The sequence below is a fragment of the Neoarthrinium moseri genome, assembly GCF_022829205.1.
Source record: "Neoarthrinium moseri strain CBS 164.80 chromosome Unknown scaffold64_Wmoseri_CBS_16480, whole genome shotgun sequence".
NCBI classification, from domain to species: Eukaryota; Fungi; Ascomycota; class Sordariomycetes; order Amphisphaeriales; family Apiosporaceae; genus Neoarthrinium; species Neoarthrinium moseri.
The window spans coordinates 145,423-166,217 of NW_026055178.1; the positions used below are offsets into that span (position 1 = coordinate 145,423).

At 51.8% G+C, this 20,795-nt stretch overlaps 9 protein-coding genes across 9 annotated transcripts; 6 read left to right on the forward strand and 3 right to left on the reverse strand.

The window, feature by feature from the left end:
- On the forward strand, positions 1–1,185 carry JN550_011208 (uncharacterized protein; the record flags this gene model as incomplete). The annotated part of the gene is made up of 1 exon (XM_049309548.1): positions 1–1,185. The coding sequence occupies one exon, from the start codon at positions 1–3 to the stop codon at positions 1,183–1,185; it is 1,185 nt and encodes a 394-aa protein (XP_049166848.1).
- Positions 1,186–1,954: 769 nt separating this feature from the next.
- JN550_011209 (uncharacterized protein) lies at positions 1,955–3,399 on the forward strand (the record flags this gene model as incomplete). Its single annotated transcript, XM_049309549.1, has 2 exons — positions 1,955–2,060; positions 2,117–3,399. 2 exons carry the CDS (start codon positions 1,955–1,957, stop codon positions 3,397–3,399), a joined length of 1,389 nt encoding a protein of 462 aa, XP_049166849.1.
- Positions 3,400–4,578: 1,179 nt separating this feature from the next.
- Positions 4,579–6,107, reverse strand: JN550_011210 (uncharacterized protein; the record flags this gene model as incomplete). Its single annotated transcript, XM_049309550.1, has 3 exons — positions 4,579–4,692; positions 4,750–5,634; positions 5,703–6,107. The coding sequence occupies 3 exons, from the start codon at positions 6,105–6,107 to the stop codon at positions 4,579–4,581; spliced, it is 1,404 nt and encodes a 467-aa protein (XP_049166850.1).
- A 681-nt stretch (positions 6,108–6,788) lies between these two features.
- On the forward strand, positions 6,789–7,873 carry JN550_011211 (uncharacterized protein; the record flags this gene model as incomplete). The annotated part of the gene is made up of 3 exons (XM_049309552.1): positions 6,789–7,161; positions 7,212–7,523; positions 7,590–7,873. 3 exons carry the CDS (start codon positions 6,789–6,791, stop codon positions 7,871–7,873), a joined length of 969 nt encoding a protein of 322 aa, XP_049166851.1.
- Positions 7,874–10,020: 2,147 nt separating this feature from the next.
- Positions 10,021–10,931, forward strand: JN550_011212 (uncharacterized protein; the record flags this gene model as incomplete). Its single annotated transcript, XM_049309553.1, has 2 exons — positions 10,021–10,288; positions 10,354–10,931. 2 exons carry the CDS (start codon positions 10,021–10,023, stop codon positions 10,929–10,931), a joined length of 846 nt encoding a protein of 281 aa, XP_049166852.1.
- A 542-nt stretch (positions 10,932–11,473) lies between these two features.
- On the reverse strand, positions 11,474–12,937 carry JN550_011213 (uncharacterized protein; the record flags this gene model as incomplete). Its single annotated transcript, XM_049309554.1, has 5 exons — positions 11,474–11,551; positions 11,607–11,706; positions 11,755–12,473; positions 12,544–12,595; positions 12,645–12,937. 5 exons carry the CDS (start codon positions 12,935–12,937, stop codon positions 11,474–11,476), a joined length of 1,242 nt encoding a protein of 413 aa, XP_049166853.1.
- An 869-nt stretch (positions 12,938–13,806) lies between these two features.
- Positions 13,807–14,319, forward strand: JN550_011214 (uncharacterized protein; the record flags this gene model as incomplete). The annotated part of the gene is made up of 1 exon (XM_049309555.1): positions 13,807–14,319. One exon carries the CDS (start codon positions 13,807–13,809, stop codon positions 14,317–14,319), a length of 513 nt encoding a protein of 170 aa, XP_049166854.1.
- Positions 14,320–14,641: 322 nt separating this feature from the next.
- On the reverse strand, positions 14,642–16,604 carry JN550_011215 (uncharacterized protein; the record flags this gene model as incomplete). The annotated part of the gene is made up of 4 exons (XM_049309556.1): positions 14,642–14,653; positions 14,706–15,784; positions 15,926–16,443; positions 16,510–16,604. The coding sequence occupies 4 exons, from the start codon at positions 16,602–16,604 to the stop codon at positions 14,642–14,644; spliced, it is 1,704 nt and encodes a 567-aa protein (XP_049166855.1).
- Positions 16,605–17,064: 460 nt separating this feature from the next.
- JN550_011216 (uncharacterized protein) lies at positions 17,065–18,894 on the forward strand (the record flags this gene model as incomplete). The annotated part of the gene is made up of 3 exons (XM_049309557.1): positions 17,065–17,562; positions 17,618–17,920; positions 17,977–18,894. 3 exons carry the CDS (start codon positions 17,065–17,067, stop codon positions 18,892–18,894), a joined length of 1,719 nt encoding a protein of 572 aa, XP_049166856.1.
- Between the last annotated feature and the right edge of the window lie 1,901 nt (positions 18,895–20,795).

The window sequence follows — 20,795 nt, forward strand, 5'->3', positions numbered from 1 at the left end:
ATGAGTGAAAACGCCCCGTCGAAGCACCTCAAGCAGGAGATGCGTGTCCCAGGTAACGTCTCAGCTGCCAGCGGCAAAACACGCAAGAGTACCGGCAAGGTGAATATCCGCGCTCCAAAGGCTGACCGCAAAATGTCCACGGCCAACAGTGACTGGATGAAGATGGAAGTTGACGACGACGAAATCATTGCTCGAGGCTCAAAGGACCATACAGGTGCCGCACAGCGTCTGCGCAATGATAGTCTCCCGAATCCAACGTTGCCTGTCACGTCCAGCCAGCGCAAGATGTCTCCGAAGGGCAAGCGACCTCTTGGCGCCACCAAAACTACACCACCTCCTTCCCAATCATCAACCAAGAAGCCGCGACTGAATTCGAAGCACATTGGAAAGACGGCGAGCCAAGACATTTGTCTGTCCCAGCAATGGTCGGCTCCTCCGAATGCGTTCTCAGGTTACGCACTTCCTACACGGGACCCTCAGTCTCTCGCGCCCGAGACTCATCAATCCCAGGAAGTGAACCATCAGATCCAGCTGCATTCCCAGGAGACACCGGAGCAGAAACTCGATCACAACCCGTCACCTCATACCCAAGCAGTCAGTAACCCCTTCCAGCCGGATTTTCCTCCGGCCGAGCTTGGCAACCGTTGGGTTTGGAATGTGACCAAGGCCACGGAACTAATCCGACAGCCTGATGAGTATCTTGGCATCACGTACCCCGACGATCTTTTCGAGTCGGTCCTCGCTGGCGAGCGCGATGCCGCCTTGAACGTCTTCCAGACCGCTCTGGACCGCAAGGGAGGCGAACGAGCTTGGCACGGGTACCCAATCTACATTATCAAGCTCGAGAAGAACACCGACTCCCCGTTCCGAGAGATCCGCGAGACCACTTTTGATCTCAACAAGGCCAATACATACGCGCTTCTTTACTTCAGACGCTGGGTGGCAAAGCGATTTCCCGCTCTCGCAGCAAAGCCTCACGACCAGGAACATCTAGCGGGCAAGCCGGAAGTTGACCGACAGCACTGGTGCCGCCACGCCTGGGTCCGGCATGAGTGGTCCATTCGCGACAAGGGACGACTGGGCTGGTTCCTGAACCAGGATGGTGGCGTTGTTCTCAGCGCCCATCTGCCAGGCACGGACTTCCAGTTCACGGTCCGAGTTGAAGCTCATCGAATCTTGCAGTGAATTGAAGACATGACGCATAGAGTGCTAGGAACTTGATAGGAGGCTTGCGGGCCAGATGAGCTAGGCTATCTTAATCTTTGAGATGACCATTGTGGAAATTGGCAATGTACTCTTGACGTGGCTTCAGAAAGTTGCCGGTGTTCCTGGCAAGTCAATCTATGCAGGAACGACAGTTAATCACAGGGCCATGAATATAAACCGACTCAATGCAGAGTGTCTTTCCGATTTTATCAGTAGCCGGCTCTCAATGCATCTTATTTCGCGAACGTATGGCTCCATTCGTGCGCACGAGCACAGAATATTGGTCTACCACCTCTCGTAGACCGACAGCATATTGCCCTGTGCATCACTAACAGATCGCGCCTATGCCCATACTATGCGATGGGTTCGTTACGAAACAACCCCTGGGTGACCAGTATCCTAAAGTCACAACAACAGGTACGACTAAGTCTCATCACGATGTCGAGCCGTCGTGGACGTAATAAGCCAGGCAAAACATCCGCGGTGGAAACGCCTTTCATGTCACCGGAGGGCGTCACAGCGAATTTACACTAGATCCGGCTCCGATGGCCGGCTACGTCGTTAGCTCTTGACTCAATATGCGCTCTTGGCCATCGTTGTGGGGTCCGCCCTGGCGCCGCACCACTAGATAGGATATATCTTTCCGAAGCAGACTTGACGACTTGCCTAGATAGAATCATACTCAGCGTTTGGCATTTCATTTTGCTAAATCCATCTCTTGTATGTTGTGTTTTCCAGTGTGGTAAACATGGCTTCTTCGCATGATGGCGCCGGACACAATTCGCTCCCAGAGTTTGGCTCCGAAGTGCTAAAGCACTTCCTATTCGACTCCGACTACCGCAATCTCAATCATGGTATGTCTTCGCATATCCCCAGTGTGCTTTGAGACTTCCCCTAACTATATGAGTAGGCTCATTCGGAACAATCCCACGCCATATCCAGAACCGGTTGCGCCACTACCAGGAACTGTATGAAGCGCGCCCGGATCAGTTCATCCGTTATGACCTGCCGAAGCTCTTGGACAAGTCCAGGGAGGCCGTGGCGAAGCTTCTCAACGCACCAACGGAGACTGTGGTCTTCGTGCCCAACGCGACCATCGGAATCAACACGGTGCTTCGTAACCTAGTCTGGAATGATGACGGGAGGGACGAGATCCTCTACTTCAATACGGTCTACGGCAGCTGTGGCAAGACAATCGACTACATCGTCGACTCTAACAGTGGACTTGTCTCGGCCAAAGAGATCACGATTGCTTATCCTTTCGAGGACGACGAAGCCGTGGCCAAGTTTAGGCACGCAGTTGATAGCTCCAGATCGGTAGGAAAGAGGCCCAGGGTGTGCCTTTACGACACTATTTCTAGCCTACCCGGTGTCGTTTTCCCTTTCGAAAATATTACGCGGGAATGCAGGAAGTATGGCGTGCTCAGTCTCGTCGACGGCGCACAAGGCATTGGGCAGATCAAGCTCGACCTGACGGCCCTGGATGCCGACTTCTTTACGACCAACTGTCACAAATGGCTCCATACCCCTCGGGGATGTGCAATTCTCTACGTGCCATTGAGAAACCAAGCGCTGGTCCCGTCCACCCTTCCGACGTCCCACGGCTACGTTGCCAAAACAGGGGCCCGCTTCAACCCTCTTCCCCCGACCACAAAGTCCCCTTTCGTCAGTAATTTCGAGTTCGTCGGTACCGTTGACGCGAGTCCGTTCTTGTGTGCGAAGGATGCAGTCAAGTGGCGCGAGGAGGTGTTGGGCGGCGAGGACCGCATCATGGCGTATACGGAATGGCTCGCTCGAGAGGGAGGCAAGAAAGCCGCGCAGATTGTCGGGACCAAGATCATGGACAACAAGACAAGGACGTTGACCAAATGTGCCTTGGTTAACATTGCCATGCCAATTCACGTCAGCTCATCCAACAGGAGCTCATCGGCAACCACCACAAGCACCGGATATTCTAGTTCTGTTTCAATGCCCACCGGAGAAGCTTCTGTGGTGTGCCAGTGGATGTCAGAGGTGCTGGTCAAAGACTACAAAACGTTCATCCCATTCTTCATCAGCGCTGGTCAGGTATGGGCAAGACTGAGTGCGCAGGTATATCTTGACATGCGCGATTTCGAATGGGCTGGGAAAGTCTTACTAGATTTGGCTCAAAGAGTGGGCAAGAGGGAATACAAGATCAAAGAGCGACTGTAGATATGGGGTGCCCAGCATCGAAAACATAGAGCCTGATACCAAGTGGAAGAGTGAGCAAGTACGAAAAACCCATCCCGTTCCGCACCATTACTAAAGAATTTACTCCCATGTCGCATTTCATGTCGCATTCCATGCATTCTTTTGGCAGCGACGCAATACAAGGCACGAAAAGGAAAAGAACAACATGAGTCGGGCGACGCCCTGAGAAAGAAAATTCTTCGGGGAATGCAGTTGCTAAGAAGCAGGCTTTTTGCCTACAACAGTACTTCGGGAATCTGCAAAAAGAAAGGTCCTCCTGGGGGTCGAACCCAGAATCTCCTGATTGATCGCTTGGAAACCATCGTAGTCAGACGCCTTGCCATTGGGCCAAAGGACCGATTCGACTTGTTGTCGTGGGTCGTCGCCAACCTGACTTCTTCACCATGTTTCCCGGGCTATGTAGCTACGGGGATCACTATTGGGATCACAAGTCATTCCGTGCCGGAATGGTCGGTCACGATGCTGGGTTGTGGACCATAAAAGTGCTGCAATCGGCTGGCTGTAGGCGAGCGAGGTATGCGACAAAGGGATGCCGGAAGGTGATGATTATAATGTTGATGCAATTGCCGATTTGGGGTAATGCATAGGCTATAACTTTTATCTCAATTACGGTAAGGTCCCTTGTAAGGGTATGATTGAGCCTGGGCAGCAGGGTCGGAGGGGCCAGGTGTCTGAGTCTGAGGGCCTGGATTACGATTGGCGTCCTTCCGCTTTGTAGCTTGGGGCATCTGGATATAGCCAGGTTTCGTTCCGGAGAGAGCCTTCTGTGTCGGCCGATTGGGTGGTGGACTGGACGTCATTTCAGGCCATGTGGGAAACAACTCAAAGGCCGGTGACCGGTTGACAGCAATGCGGCTCAAGATTTGGCAGATCAGGGCGGAGTTAGTGCTGTCAAGCGCGGTACACTCGTGCCTATCCCGTTATGGCAACTAATGCCTATCAGCGCTCGCCCATATCACGGGTCTAACAGAGTTGCCCGCGGAACCCGGAGGCCAAGACGTTCACGCTAGAGAAGTACGTAGCGGGGCTGGACATTTGGTGAAAGCCAGGGCGACCGAGTAGGCAGAGCTATTGCTATGGGTTTCAAGAAGATATTTACATGTGAAAAGGCCGAAGTAAGGTCGGGATATGATATCTTGCTTATTTGGGGTAGTCCTTGAGGTGGTAGCTCTTCAGTTTGACGAATTGGTCAAAGCCGAACTTGCTTAGTGTGACGCCCTTGCCCGAGTTCTTCCAGCCTGTCCAAGCCAGATCCTGGGGACATCGTCAGTGATGCGTTAGAATGCAAGGGTGCAGAGGTATGGTACTTACCGGGCTAGGGAAGTCTGCTCGGTTCACGAAAACGGTGCCGGCCTCAACACGCTCGGCCAGCTCGTACCCCTTGGCAGTGTCCTTGGTCCAGATGCTTGCCGTCAGGCCGAACTCGCTCGAGTTCATCAGCACGACGGCCTCATCGTCAGTCTTAACCTTCATGACGGAGATGACGGGGCCGAAGGTCTCCTCAGTCATGACGGTCATGGTGTGATTCACACCAGTAAGCAGAGTAGGCTTGACAAAGTTGCCCTTGGAGGGCAGAGAGTTGAAAGTCGGGTTCTCGGGCGTCTCGTCCTTGGCACCCTTGCTGAGTGCATCCTTGATGTGGCCCTCGATGGTCTCCTTGGACCTCTTGGAGATGACAGGTCCAATCTGTGTCTCCTTGTCCAGGGGGTCGCCAACCTTGTAACCCTCCAGGACCTTTTGCACGGCCTTGACGAAATCGTCGTGGATCTTCTCGTCGACATAGACGCGCTCAATGGCACAGCAGCTCTGGCCCGAGTTGAAAATGGAACCATCGACAATCTCCTCGGCAGCCCAGGCGATGTCGACATCACCTCGCACGTAGGCAGGGTCCTTTCCACCAAGCTCGAGACCGACGTTGACAATACGATCGGACGCGGCCTTCTGCACGGACAAGCCCCCAGCAACGGACCCAGTGAAACACACCAGGGCAATCTTTGGGTTCCTGACAATGGACTCCATCATGGTGGGCGAGCCGCAGTGGAAGTACTGCAGGACACCGGCGGGCAGACCGGCCTCGGAGAAGGCCTTTGCGACCTGCTCGACAATGGTGGGGGTCTGGGGCGAGGGCTTGAGGATGACCGTGTTTCCCGCGAGCAGGGCAGGGACTATGGAGTTGACTAGAATCAGATAGGGGTACTGTAGGCAGAGTTAGTCCCGGGGGGGTTGTATACGGTGAGGTGGGCTGGACCGGGGACGAGACTAACGTTCCAAGCAAAGACAATGAGGACTGGGCCGACGGGGACCTTGCGGATGAATCTCTTGAAGCCCTTTTCTTCCTCGCCGGGCGTGTCCTTCAGGGTGTCCTCGGCAATCTTGACCAGGTAGTCGCCACGCTTGACGGCGGTTGTGACCTCGACGGGGGTGTAGCGAATGGGACGGCCCATCTGGACGGTGAGCTCGTTGGCCAGCTCATCCTTCTTGCCGTCGAGGATCTTCAGGGCCTTGCGGATGATGATCTGGCGGTCGGTGAAGGGCGTCTGCCGCCAGGACTCGAAAGCTGTGGCGGCCGTCTCGGGCAGCTGCTCCAGCTCCGAGGTGCTGAGGCCATTGCGGGTGACGATGGGCTCGTTGGTGGTGGGGGAGATGGTTGTTATGACCTCGACCGACATCCTGGGGGCTCTCGGGGCGTTTAGTGTACAGGCGACGAGTGCGACGCTTCGGTGCCGACACAGGTTCTGGTTCGGTCCGGGTATGTAACGTGCAAGTAATGTCTGGGAGGGAATTATGGAGGAGCGAGGGGCGAGGGCCGAGAGGTCGGGTGTCTCACAGAAATGTCAGGGTGTGCAGTGACGTCGTGAGCTGGCGGTCCATCAATACATATATACCTACTAACGGACAACCCGCTGCGTACCCCTACCTAGGTACGCACCACATGCATGCATGGAGGGGCAAAGGTGCCCCGCGACTCGGGCCCTCGCCGCCCAGCTCCAGCTGTTCAGTGGATGGACTGAACCTAGTTACCGTACGAAATAACTACTGTAGCACCTTGCTAGCCAATGGTGCCCCTCTGCGTGGGCCCCGGCCTGGGTCTCCCCCGCCGCCCGATCTCGGTGCGCCGATAGGCTGATAATTAGTTGATAGGGGCCGCGATAAGCACTGAACCACCGGCTGGAACCTTTACCCAAACGCCGTTGGTCACCGGCTCCACTATAATTTTTCTGGCACTGGCGCCCTTCCCTCCCGCGGACAACCAAAGGTTGCATGGTTCACGATAACCAGCCCAGGTCGATTGCTGCGAGAGAATGAGAAGAAAGCCCGCGCTGCCCGATCCAGCATCCACACCCGCCACCATGCCCGCTGAAAAACGCAACGATTTCCTCGACGCCGGCGACAGCGACGAGGATGGCGGCGGATACGACTCGGAGGAAGAGATTCGCAAGGGCGGCGCCAAGAAGCGGAAGTTGGACGACGACGACGACGACGACTTCAGCGACGGCGACGCTGACGCTGCGAGCGCCCTGGACAGCCAACACGGCGGCGAGGGCACAGAATCAGACGGGGACTCGGGTGCTCAAGAAGCCGGTCGCCCTGCGCCAAAGAAGCAGAAGCTGCAGCCCGACGAGCTGCCGGACATCTCCAAACCTCTGACCAGGAAGAATCTGGTTGCAACAGAGGCCGCCGTCAAGAAGTCGGGCGTGGTCTACATCTCCAGAGTACCGCCTTGTACGTCGCCCCCCCTTTCACGCCTTTGGCCCCTTTCTCTCCCAGACCAGACCTAGGAATCCAACTAACTCCCACCTTTTCCAAAGTCATGAAACCCCAGAAGCTGCGTTCTCTCCTCGAGCCCTACGGCACTATCAACCGCATCTTCCTGTCCCCTGAGGACCCCACTGCCCACTCGCGCCGCGTTCGCAACGGCGGCAACAAGAAGCGCACATACACCGACGGCTGGGTCGAGTTTGTGAAAAAGAAGGACGCAAAGAAGGCCGTGGACCTGCTGAACGCTCGTCCCATCGGCGGCAAGAAGGGCTCTTTCTACAGGGACGACATATGGTCGCTCCTGTACCTCAAGGGCTTCAAGTGGAGTACGTACCTTTCCCCCATTGTCCCGTCCACATGTCGGAAACCCCACAGCTAACACTTTCTTGCAGACAATTTGACGGAGCAGATATCGGCCGAGGCGGCCGAGAGGACGAGCAGGATGAGGGCCGAGATCTCGAGGACCACCAAGGAGAACAAGGAGTTCGTCCTCAACGTCGAGAAGGCAAAGATGGTCGATGGGATACAGTCCAAAGCTGCCACTAGGAAGGAGAAGGAGGGCATCGCACGCGCCGAGCCAAAGAGCCGGCGCACCTTCGAGCAGGCCGCTGTGGCCAAGAAGAAGGGCGACAATCTGTCAGCAGACTCGAAGCGAGTCGCCAGTATGTTGTTTTGAGATGCTACTAGACGAGATGATACCCAATTACACAAAAGTCGAACCCAAATCACCCTCCTTGGCGCCTCCGCACCGCAGTGCCCGTTTTTGACCTCCCCACGTTGGCAACTCTAGCATTGGTCACGAGAAGTCCCTTGGAAGAGGATCGCCGACAGAGCTCGCCAAGGGGCGACGTCGCGGCAAATCACCAACATAGATGGAGTGAGTCGAATTGACATCGTCTGCAGTTCAATCCTCGGAGGCGCTTTCCCCAGACTTGCCCATGGTTTCTAGCCATCCGCCACGACAACTTGGGTGCCGACCGCGTTGATGGCGAAATGCTAAAGAACTACCATCCTCCAAAAGCATCAGGGTCTTGGTCCGTACCGAGACAAATGGCTGGCGGGAATGCAGCTTGACGCTTGTCTTATTATCCATCAACCACATGCTTGCTGCGGGCCTTCCCTTCACCAGCCTGCGCACCAACCTGCGCCATGCTTGAGAAAAATGGTCCCCATGACTCCAGAAACTGAACGACTTCGACGATAGTCGATATATATCGAACGTATTGTCCGACTTACATAAGTCCAGTTCTGTCATTGGATAGAGTCAATATAGCCGAACCTCAACATGATCACTGATATTAATATATCACTGTCAGAGCTTTATAAATTTGTACGCATAAACATTTGTGCTTTCCCTCACACCTCGATACTCTCGCCCGTGACGAATTTGCCGTGGCTTGTTTCCGAGAATCATCAATTTGAGGATTATGGATGTTCATCTGTCACTTCCATCCAGAAGGCGCCTTGGGTCGAGACTGTAGGAAACCTGCTCTGAAGTCGTTTCTTCCCATGTCCGACTTCCGACTTAAGAGGTTCCGGGGAGTTTCCCATGACTTTCTCGAGTTCCGCGCCATGGTGGCGATGTCGCCTTGCATTTACAAACTTTTTCACAGAGAGACGCCCGATGATGGGCCATCGTCATAGTTGCCCGTGATACTGAGTGGGCTCGGAGCAGTATCTCTCCACTTAGTCCTGCTCTTAGCTATAATATGGGCCCAGTATTGTTGAGCATCAAGGCAGTATATGCTGGTTAGGTCAGCTCAATAGCAGATTTCCCGAATTTGGTCAATGAGAAACGCGTCTTTACACAATGACAGGCACAAGTCACCTTACTTTGTTCCAAGCCCCGTGGGTTACGTGTTCCTCAACGTCCAATTAATAGCCTATAGTCGGCATGTCTCTGAAATACGAGTAGCACTGCTGAAGAGTGTTGCGCATCTCAATGCAGGCCAAGAAAGGCTTGCTTCAAATGACGGCCACTAGGTCTGCTCGCGCTGTGTCATCTTCAAACAACGACATTCATCTTCCAACCATGGCCCTGCAGAAAGCCACTCCCCCACAATGCAAGCGGTGTCATTGTTCTTGGCGGTGCGGCTGGGCAAAGCTTGCGGCGTCGCTGGCGATTGCCGAGAAAGGAAAACCATCCAAACGTGGCCCTGAACTTAAGCTTCGGGAACTGACTGCCGCAAGGTACGTGTCGCATTACATGGATGTGCATCTTGTAATTCTGTTCAACGGCTCCTGCCTCTCTCTGCTTCTGGCCTGTCTGGTTCCTTTCTCCCCTTTCCGCCCCCACAGCGATCGACCACCACGCGCATCACGGGAGTATATTCGACGGGGCGATGTTAGTCTAGCGCCATCGTGATCTAGACCCTTCGACAACGATGGTCTCGACAGGCTTGCGTGCGCGTGGCAGTTTGCGCCCTCATGTCGCTGCCACGAAGACTTGGGCCTAGCTTACTTGGCACGGCGGTGCAATTGCGCTGCTTGCGTCCGGGTGCGCAGCGGTCGGCTCAGACAGTCACGAAACATTCCCAGCTATTGTACATTCAGCCGTAGAGAAACGGTATTAGTTCAAAAGCGATTACGCGTTTGGCTTAGAAACAAGCTCGTTGCGGGCACGCATGGGAAGTCTTGACTTGGAAAATCCAGGGTCCGCAAGACGACCTTACAACAGCGGGGACCTTGGCCATGGAGTATTTAATGATGAAGAAGCCCAGCTTCTGGGAGGAAATATCGTAAATCCCAACGCCGAAGAACATTCGCTTTACCAGGATCATAACTCTTTACCATCGCTTCAAAGATTCATCCCCTCTAAGCAAGATGCAATTTCATACTGCTCTTACTCTGCTCAGCCTCTGTGCTGTAGCCTTGGCCAAGGACAAGGTCGAGGACCACGACCTTCCAGCAGCTTGCCGCAGCAACACCAGTTGCCAGCAGGTTGTGAGCTTCTCTCGCTCTTGTGATGGGTCCACAAACGGCGACGATGCTCGTCGCAGCTGCGCTTGCGGCACTGCCAACGCGCAGGCGTTGTTGAACGACTGCGCCACTTGTGTTTTCCAGAACGGTGGCGGCAATGATCACGATAACGGTATGCCTTCCGCCTTTGAAAAATATACTTGGAAAAGCCTGGCTGAATTAATGGTGCATCAACAGATGTCACGGATTTGATGTCTTCTTGTGGGTGGGCCTACAACTCACCCGCCACAACCACCCTCACGGGCAGCGCCGGCGCTACAGTCACTGGGTCTCCAACCACTGCCAGAGGTGGTGATGACTCTACTCGTACCCGAACTGGCGATGACTCCGGCCGTACCAGGACAGGGGATGACTCTACCAGTACCAGAACAGGAGATGACTCGACCCGTACCAGAACAGGGGACGACTCTACTCGTACCAGGACTGGGGACGACTCTACCAGTACCAGAACAGGAGATGACTCGACCCGTACCAGAACAGGGGACGACTCTACCAGTACCAGAACAGGAGATGACTCGACCCGTACCAGAACTGGAGATGATTCTGCCACCACTCGTACCGCTTCTACTTCAGCAACTACAGTATCTACCACTTTCAGGAGTGGAGATGACTCTACCTCTACCCGCTCTCGCACCTCATCTACTACGGCGGGAGCGGCTATCACCGCCAGTCCAGTTCAAGCCGCGGCGCCTGGTGTGAGCGCAGGTCTAGGAGTCCTCGCCGGGGCCGCGCTCGCGATCCCGATCCTACTTTGATTGACAGGGCGCTTTCTTTTAAGTCAGCAATGGTCACACATGGCTATAGCCCGAGAATTCACGGTTCGGCGCGGACTGAGCGTGTGTCGAGTACATAAATTGGTCTGTTTTCAGTCATTTCTGGACGTTGTAAATAGTCGTGGGAGCTAATAGCTAGATATCCTTTCCTTTGTCGCGTCTGGCCTATTGTTATCTTGCCCGAGTTTGAAGTACTTCCAGATGGACTACGCCTTTTCAGCGTGGCTGTTTCTGTCTCTACTGCTGAGAGGTCAACATTACGTTAGCTAGTCTACGCTATACTAAATCCACGGAGCGCACTTGAACTCTCTCTTCTAACGGTGATACTGTGATTACTACTTTGTGCATGATCGTATTTATGATTCATTCATCAGACAAACCCCAGCTATCTTCCATAGTAAGTCAATTAACAGTGTAAACAGTGTAAACAGTGCCCCTATTGTCTGGTTGGGACCTGAAGCTCTACTGCACTCAGTGGCTCATGCAGAAATGGGCATCGATGATTGCATAGCGTAGTCAGGATCCTAACGCACAGGATGGTCGCTGGCTGCTACGTTGCACTGGTGCATTATTCTTTCTCCGTATGATTTTGGGAACTCGGTCTTTCAAGAGATCAGCTGGTTACTGATGTCATAGCTGAGCTTGCTTAATACTCACGATACTATGCCACAGGGCTCGATTATACCACAAAATTACATCCTGCTCCTCATGGGGGTGTGCGTATATGTTCTCGGGACTCAATGCCGGTCGCATCAGCCTATGTCAACCCTTAGTAGCCGCAATTCATGTAGACAATCTGACTTACTTGTGCATGAAGGCCCGAACCTCTTTCAAGTCATCTACGATTCTCTCTTCGCCATTTGGCGCATCCTTGAGATACAGCTTGAACGCACCTTGTCCATGCACCTGTAGTGATTTTTCGCCCGTCACAGGGTTGGTCCAAACCATCGGGTAAATGCATATCTTAGATTGTTCCCATGCGGGCAATTGGTCCAGGGACTTTTCAAGGCCTTCTGTTTCGAGAAGATGACCGAGACGAGTACTGTGTGCAGTAGACATCCACACGAATGCATGGGGTGCGTACTCTATACGGCTATTCATGACCAAGTTTCGAGTGTCGTTATCAAGCAGAGCTAGGGCACGAGAGCCAGCCACCATCGCTGTTGCTCCTGGAGCCATGGTCATCTCCGTGCCCGTGCCATCATCCCAACGAACGGTCACATCTGGGCCCTTGGGGGTCCGCACAGCCAGGAGGCAACCAACCCGGGGAGGGGGAATGTTGTAAAGGGATCCGTCGAAGTGCCACTGATAGAAGCGACTAGCGCCCCTTTCTCGTTCGTCTACATGAATGTGGGGTGGGAGGTGGAACTCCTCATGATTGATTCCCTGGACCTGGAAGCCAGGTGGAAAACCGTAGTGGCCTTCGGGCAGATGGCCGCGCCCGAGGATATGTACCTGCGGCTGGACAGGTATCGCTGGTCTTTTAGGAATGCCGTAAATATCAACTCCATTGTGGGACGTCAGCTATTCGTGTTATATTAGCTATTCGCTCTCTGCACTGACTTGTTGGTCGCTCTTCTACATGAATACTCACCCAAGGATCTTTGCCGTGGGCAAACCCTCCTGTTTTTTCATCGGGATCAAAACTACAATAAATTAGTGCAGTATCAGAGAAACACAGGTTCTTTGCTCTACCTTGCGGTGAGACGATATTGTTGTTGAGGTTTCAACATCTGTGGCTGTTCCTTGAAGACGAGAAGTTTGTGTCGGTGAAGAGCATCATGAATGAAGTTGAAGTCTGCGTCAGTGAAATTGTTCAAGTCAATCCCGTGAACCTCAGCTCCAAAGTCAACATTGCTGTCTGATCTGTGTTCGATAGGCACCGCTTTTCCGTTTGAGGTGTCGGCGTGCGGAAGCGTAATCTGAGGTTTCCCGGGGATGAGCCTTGGGCTCTCAACCTCCGCAGTAGTGATCACCGAGATCACCATCGTCTCTCAACAAGTCAATAACGAAGTCAGGATTGGGGACAGGTCCAAGCCGAGTCAGAAATCATATGCGACGCCAAGGATTTGGTGATTAGACACTTGGAACTCGTGACATGGCCCAATAGCAGATTTGGCCTATCTGAATTATTCAGAGACAGAAATTCAACTCTTAATTGTGTTGTGTTAGTTATCATTTAGAAAAATCGTGTAATCCCGTTGAGTGGCGACGTCAGTTCAAGTCGACACCACTATCTGATTGGGTCGCAGTGTTAGATATAGGATGGGTGGGTCTTCGGCCGAAGCTGTCTTGGCGCCACAAACGAGTATCTCTGGGGAGACCGAAGCTTCGGTGCCTCAGGTTTTGCACGGATTATCCGGAATTGTAATACAGCTCTGTTTCAGGACGTAGGCTGCGACTAGTGTAAGACAAGCAAAGATCTCTTCAAAAGAGTTCGCCTTGAAAACTCTAGTGAACACCGACAATGATGTATCGCTCCTTGGCTACGCCCACTGGAGCGGAACTTCACTATGTCGAGTCTGGTAATTCCCAAGGACCATTGCTTATATGTCTCCACGGATTGGGTGGCTCTTCAAGTACCTTTACCCCTATTATACATCATTTCCCTACGAATTACAGAGTAATTCTTCTCGATTTTCCGGGCTTCGGGAAGTCACCCGCGCCTTCATTCCGTCCATCAGTACCAAGCTACGCCGCGGACTTGTACCATGTCATCAAATTTCTGACCCCGAGCACCGTGGGTGCAGAAATTATACACAAGGTAATAGGTGATTTCCAAGAGGCCTACCAAGTTCAGATCGCTCATGTAAGACAGGTCGTTCTGGTTGGCCATTCACTCGGAACCGTAATCGCAATGCATCTTGCGGCATCCTTCCCACCGCTCGTGGCTGGACTTCTCCTCATTGGCGCCGCTCGCTCAGGCTCTCATATCCTCCCAGTCCGGCAAAGAATGCTCGACATGGCAGCTAATACACGGCAAAATGGGGTTGAGTGGGCAGCCGAACTTGCCTCAAAGTCAAACTTTCCCCCAGTTGATAAGCGCTTAGTCGATGATCGATTCCGTAAAGAAATATACGCTGCAGTTGCGCGTTCGAATGCAGAGGCGTATGCTTGGACCTGCGAAATGATTGTTGACGAGTCGCATAAGGACCCTGAATATGTCAATATCAACTGCCCTACTGTGCTCGTGGCTGGAGACTTGGACATCATAAGCCCCGTTGAGCGTAGCACTGAACTGTCTAAACTCATTGGCTCCGAAACCTGTTGGGTGGAAGCAGTAAAGAGTGGACACCAGCCTATTTTAGAAGACCAGGTTGGCGTAGTTGGTGCCATGGGACGCTTGTTCAAGTTCATCAGCATTGACTAGATTGAATAGAGATCCTGGTTCGCTAAATATAGAAGATTCTCAAAAGTCGCTCCTTCAAATGAACCAGTGTCAAACAAGGAATCGGCCGCAGATGTTTGGAGCTGAACTGAGTTGTGTGGACTCATTTCAGGCTGCGTTGGTGGGCGAATGCCATTTTTCGGATCCGCACAAAATGATTTGACAAAGTCAGGGACATTGAAGGCGCGTAATCGCTTCGAAGGTCGGAGGTCAGTCTCATCAGGGTCACCTTGCGATCGCCTCTTTCTAGAATTCTTATACAGCGAAGCCGATGAGCTTTCCTCAAGCAGGGCCGATAGAAGCTTCACCCCTCGTACTGCGATCATGCTATTTCGGCATTTTTTCAGTATATCGATTATGTCTCTTACCAGCTGAAGATGTTCCATAGATTCTGGCTCACAGTTTTCCCGATGCAAGACATCCAATATCAAGATTACGGATGCGGCAACTGAAAACGCTTGATGGATCCAAAGAACTGGTCCATTTTCCTCGACGACACACTTATACTCTTTGATGATTGTCTTCGAGGCGGCAAGGCATGTTCGTCTGGTGAAACCAAAAGCTGGGTTTGTAAAGCTCTCGGATAAGAACGACCGGTGTATCATGATTATTTTGTGAGATGAGGATATGGCGAGTGACCTGCGGGCCCAAGGGACGAATACGGGCCATTGTGAGTCTAGTGGGACAGCGGACAGATAGATTGGCCGACCGGCTGTGGCGAGAGTCCTGAGCTGCTTATCCCACTTCACGACTTGTTCATACTTTGTGAACAGTGTATTGGAGGACACGAGGCCATCTTGCAAACGAGGCATGATACTGGCAATTGAGTGTAGAAAGCGACTATAACCAGTGACGGTGGGAACAAAGTCGGGCAGCGGCAGGACTTCCTCGTCATGGCAGTTCATCGGGAGTTCCGATTTTGAGTAAAGGGGGTTGACGAGATATGTCTCGGAAAAAGGCAAGGAAAACCAATCCTGACTGCAGAGTTGGGACCAGACCCGCCGCCCGGTTTCTTTCTCTACCTCGCTCCCGGAGGCGTCGGAGGTTAGACGATGAAGGCCAAGACTTTGTGCTATCCGGACTGCTGCAGCGAGATGGATTGACTGGGTGCTGGAGAAGCCCAGCATATGAGCTGATACGGTGAGCGTAGCGATTGCCTGGATAGAAAGTATTGAATGGTTGGCAGCATAATCGGCCTTGTTAAGACAGGAAATAACCGCTTGAAACCATCGCTTCGAGAGGGTCTCTCGCTCGTCCTCACCGAAGCCCCATTGTTCAGCGGTGTTGTTTGGCATGCACGTCAAGCTTCCCGCTAGAACCGCAAATAGAAATGCGACCCATTGAAGATTTACCCCGGGGTTTTCGACGGAGCCGCCGTGGTTGCTATAAAAGCTTTCTAGTTGCTTTCTGAGAGACGGCGCATAATATGAGCAGTGGTACCATAATACTGTATTTGCGCATTTAGCAACTTTCTTTTGGTGTTCTCCTTAAAATTCTTCTTGCTCGAATACTTTCAGAAATTTCGTTTATCACAGAATCACACAAGGGTTTGGAAGCTTTACTGTCCATAAGGAACTTTGATACTTACAGCATCTCTCATGCCACAGAACCAAGTCCCAAGTTCGCTGCTTGTCAGGTAACAGCAGCTGAAGAACTGAAGTATGAGATATATCTTGTAGAAACCCAGTGTCGGCTGCCGATGGTTCAACTTGGGCATTTGCTACCACTTCCCCGGCCTGTGCCGTCGTCACAGCAGCCTCGGGTGAAGCGACTGCATGATACTCTGGGTTCTTTCTCCGACCCCAGGCAAGGAATTCCAGGATCGACGCAGCGTCTTCAGCCACTGCATCGCGAGCCAGCTCTGCGCCTCCAGTCTCGCGATTAATGCTTGTGTCGAGGTTTCGGACCCGATGCGATGCCACTTCAGGTGTGGAATAGGTTTTCTGCTGGAGCTCGGCTTCGAGTTCGGCCACCCGACGGCTGAGCGCCGATAGTTGTTCATCATGATCAAGTGGTGCCGCGGATGATGGGAAGTACTGCGAGACAGTATGTTCGATGACTGGTGATTCGATATTTGATATTATACCACAGGTGTCTTGCTCCCCTCTGGATGTAGAAATGGAACGAAGGTTAGCTCGGGTTAGCCCCGAATCGTGCCCGGCCCAGACGTACCTTCGGATGCAATGAACACACGGTACTGTCTTGGAGCACTTGACTTTCCTTTTTGTGCAAGATGCACAAGCCATTCGACCTCGCGCAACACTCATAGCGATGCATGCACCTGAGTGGTGACTGATTGGTGTTTCCCAGTCCTGCCGGAAGTCGCACAGGAGCCTTCGGGTTTCGGGTTGGCGATACTCGGGATCCCTGTGGTGCCGGCAGCACAGTAACAGTAGCACTAGTCCCCCTGGCTTATCTCCACTGGCTCTGCCGCCAGCCAGCCATTTAGAAGGAAGCCCACTCCATGCCGGCTGGTATCGGTCAATCATCACATTATCTTTCAGATCAGCATCGCGTCAGCATTATCAGTGATCCCATAGGCGCGATAGCATTCTACGAGATGTACATAGAAACCAGGGTAAGTTCGTAGCTTCCCCTTTCTCTTTGAAAAGTATCAACATCCCCACACTTATACACTCGTCATTTTCGTTATTAGACGGCCCATGCCAAGCTCCTCGGAATCCAATTGTGGCTGGCTATCTAATGGCAACCACCAATATAATGAACATGGACTTCAGCCATATTGCCCAGCGAGGTCAAATTAGGCTGGCATCCACCGCGAACAAGGCAAATTTACGCTTGACACAGCCGAGTAGTTGGGCGTTGCCAAAGCAAGAGAGCAGCATTGCGCCCCCAGATGTGTGGACGAATGCCGACCAAGATCCAGTCCCGCCCGAGAAACGGACCTGGACGAAGAGGGCCTTCTTCACCTATTGGCTCTCTGATCTTGTGACCATTTCAGGTTGGGCAGCAGCTAGTTCCATTGTTGCCACCGGGCTATCTGCTACAGACGCCATCATCATTGTCCTCGTAGCTGGTATATGCAATGCTATACCAACGGTATTGAACGGGTGCATGGGCTCTGATTTGCACATTCCATTTCCTATTGCAGCTCGGGCTAGTTACGGGTATTGGCTGAGCTACTTCTGTATCATCAGCCGTGGTATCCTGGCTCTGTTCTGGTTCGGTGTACAAAGTGCCGGTGGAGGTGACTGCGTTGCAGCTGTGTGTAACAAGTCCTTTCCTCATTGTTGCACGATCTAACAATACCGTTTCCTAGATTATCACTGCCATCTGGCCCAGTTTTCAGACACTTCCAAACCATCTCCCAGAGTCGGCGGGCATCACAAGCCAGGGGATGGTGTCATATCTACTGTATTGGCTCCTCCAATTCCCTCTCCTTCTAATTCCTACGCACAAATTGCAGTACCTATTCAGTGTCAAGTCTGTTTTAGTCCCCCCAATGGCTCTGGCCATGGTTGTCTGGATCTCTGTCAAGGCAGGCAGTAATTCGGCTAGTTTCTTCAATACTCCCGCTTCTGTCTCCGGCACTGCCAGATCATGGCTTTGGCTTTCCAGCTTGGTAGGTGAGATCTTGCTGAGCCAACTTCCTTTGTCAAGTGCTAACCAAGGCAGCAGACCTCTGTCACAGGAGGGTATAGTACCTTGGCTGTAAATATCTCTGACTTCTCCCGTTTCAGCAAGAAAAACAAAGACCCGTGGTGGCAACTTCCCATCATCCCATTGCTGAAAACACTAGTCGGAGTTTTTGGCGTTATTAGTGCTAGTGCTGCAAAAGAAGTCTATGGGGAAGCCTTGTGGAACCCGCTGGATATTGTCAACCGCTGGCAAGGCTCTCCTGGGGGTCGAGCTGCTGCTTTCTTCTGTGGTGCCATCTGGCTGCTTGCTCAGATATCGGTCAACATTAGCGCCAACGCTGTCAGCTTCGCTAATGACATTACAACACTATCTCCAAAATGGTTCAATATTCGTCGAGGCACCGTTTTCGCGGCCTTCATCGGCGGGTGGGCACTTTGTCCCTGGATTATCATGGCCTCCGCTACTGCTTTCTTGAGTTTCATGTCGGCATATGCCATATTTATGGCACCGATTGCTGGAATTCTAACCACAGACTACTGGCTCGTCAAACACCGCAGATATGATGTCCCTGCTCTTTACGATCCCCATGGCATTTACCGCTTCGGTTGGGGTGCCAATTGGAGAGCATTGCTTACAACGTTAGTGGTCATCTGCCCGTTGCTTCCAGCTCTAGGGCACAAAGTTACACCACAAAATGTCACTATTAGCGAAGGACTTCAGCATCTCTTCGATTTCAATTGGATATATGGCTTTGTGACATCGATTTTGGTATACTATATGCTCAACCTCGTGTCCCCTCACCGCGCTACTTTGATTCCAAAAGTAATACATGGGCACCCGTATATAGATAGCATCGAGGCAGACGCAGAAAGCCAGCAGACTACGAGCGACAACGACAGAAAGGTTGAAGCAGGGTTCTCGGTGGCGAAGGAATCACGCAGTGCTTCTGGTCCATAGTTTTTTGAGCGCTTCCTTTTGGTTGTAGATATTGCATGCAAAATTTGTCTACTAGGCATGGAGATGTCCAAAAAAAAAAACCCCCCAAAAAAAACCCCCCCCGTGAGGTTTTGGGCGCCGTAGTACTCCCTAGCAACTATGGCCGGGAGGGAAGAAAATTCGGTTCATGAGAGTTTCCTTACACAATGAGCTGATTGTTCCATATGCACAAGTACAAGTACTTTATCTCCTATTGGGAGATTGCTACAGCTTTATATCTTAGGTCAAACACTAGACGCGTGTTAGCTTTTCCATTTGCAACAGCTTGCTTTCCTACGATGAGGCGGGGAATATTTCTCGGCCGCTCGATCGGATTGCCTATGATAAACCATGACCTTCGATAATAGCGTAAGCTCTTCGCTTAAATGCTAAATGTAGCCTTAATAGCAGACTGAGGCAACCACAGAAAGTTATGACGAATTTTGGTAATGGACTGGAGTGGTGCTCCTGGGCCATATTCCCTAAGTAACACAACCTCAGCCAACGCAGTCCTCCTCGTCAGTGTCGACGGATCGAACGTATATTGTTTGTGTGGCTAGAACAAACGTATAATTCGACGGTCGCCAAACCGAATAGTCGTAAATTAAAGGTAAAAAGTGCGATGGTGTATTAAATTCTACGGAAAAGAAGGAAATTAAATAAGTAAAGCACGAAAAAGTCTAGCCACAATTTCTCAGCCACAATTCTATACCACGTCTCACCAGCCCGAGCTCAATATCAGAATCTTTTTTCCATCTACGAGGAATAGTGAAGAAAGGTGCCCGTTGGAATGCCCACAACGTTGGATACGAGTTCAAATCGCAGATTCGGCCATCGAACGGTGCTGTTGATCAAAGGAGTCATATCAAATACAGGTTGGGGAGAAAACGAAGGATCTGTGAGTCAGGAACGATGATTTGCCCACGTTCAAACCCAATAGATTGGGCTATGCACTTGGTACAAGGCATTTCCAAGAAGCTGTTTATTTGCTTGGCCAGAGGGCTTGGGTTTCCTGATCACTAAGTTATTTCGTTAAGGTAATGCCACGACCAGACTAAATTCACAATCCGTATTGAGGTTGCTGTTGTCGTAATACTTCGAAACGCCGAATGATGGCCCAAGTACATCATCATGCTGATGCTCATGCAGACTGGGGTTTCTTATCCTTATTCTTCCAGCGACAGGGTCAATCAGGCTTTTTAGTTTGCCCTGTACGAGAAGTTATCACGCAATGGGCTACAGCGTGAGGCGTGGACCAAGGTTGAGTTCGAGCCAGGCACCATAATCTGCAACATCGGCGATCTGCTTATGATCTGGTCCGATGGCCGGTTCAAGAGCACATTCTACCATGTCAAGCCCCAGAAGTCGAGAACGACAAGTGGGACGAGAGGTCCCGCATTGCGTTCTTTAATCAGCCATGCAAGGATACAGTCATCCAGGGCCTACACAAAAGTACCTAAAAGTCAAAGATGAAGCTTCCACGGCAAATGATAGGGTATATACTACAAGACTTTCTAGGAGAAACATAAGACAAGCGACAACTCCACAGCTTTTGCAGGAGTAGAAGGACCGGTCTAAGCAGATTTCGTCGAACCTGAAAGACCATTGGATCGTGGTAGCTATGATAACAGAAGGCTCTTATATCGAGATAACAAGACGATGACGCTAGGCAGAAGCGGATACGTACTGAACTTGGTATGTTATTGTTTCCAATTCTAAATTTTATGGGGGCATAGTTGATTTATTCTCTCCTGTATTCTATGTGAGGCATTAATTGATGTGAGTATATTATAGTATGGGGTTGTTTAGGGCCCTTCAAATGATACTAAACTGATATCGCCCTATTTTGGCACGAAACGTGTCTGTTGCCCTAAGCTGCCGTA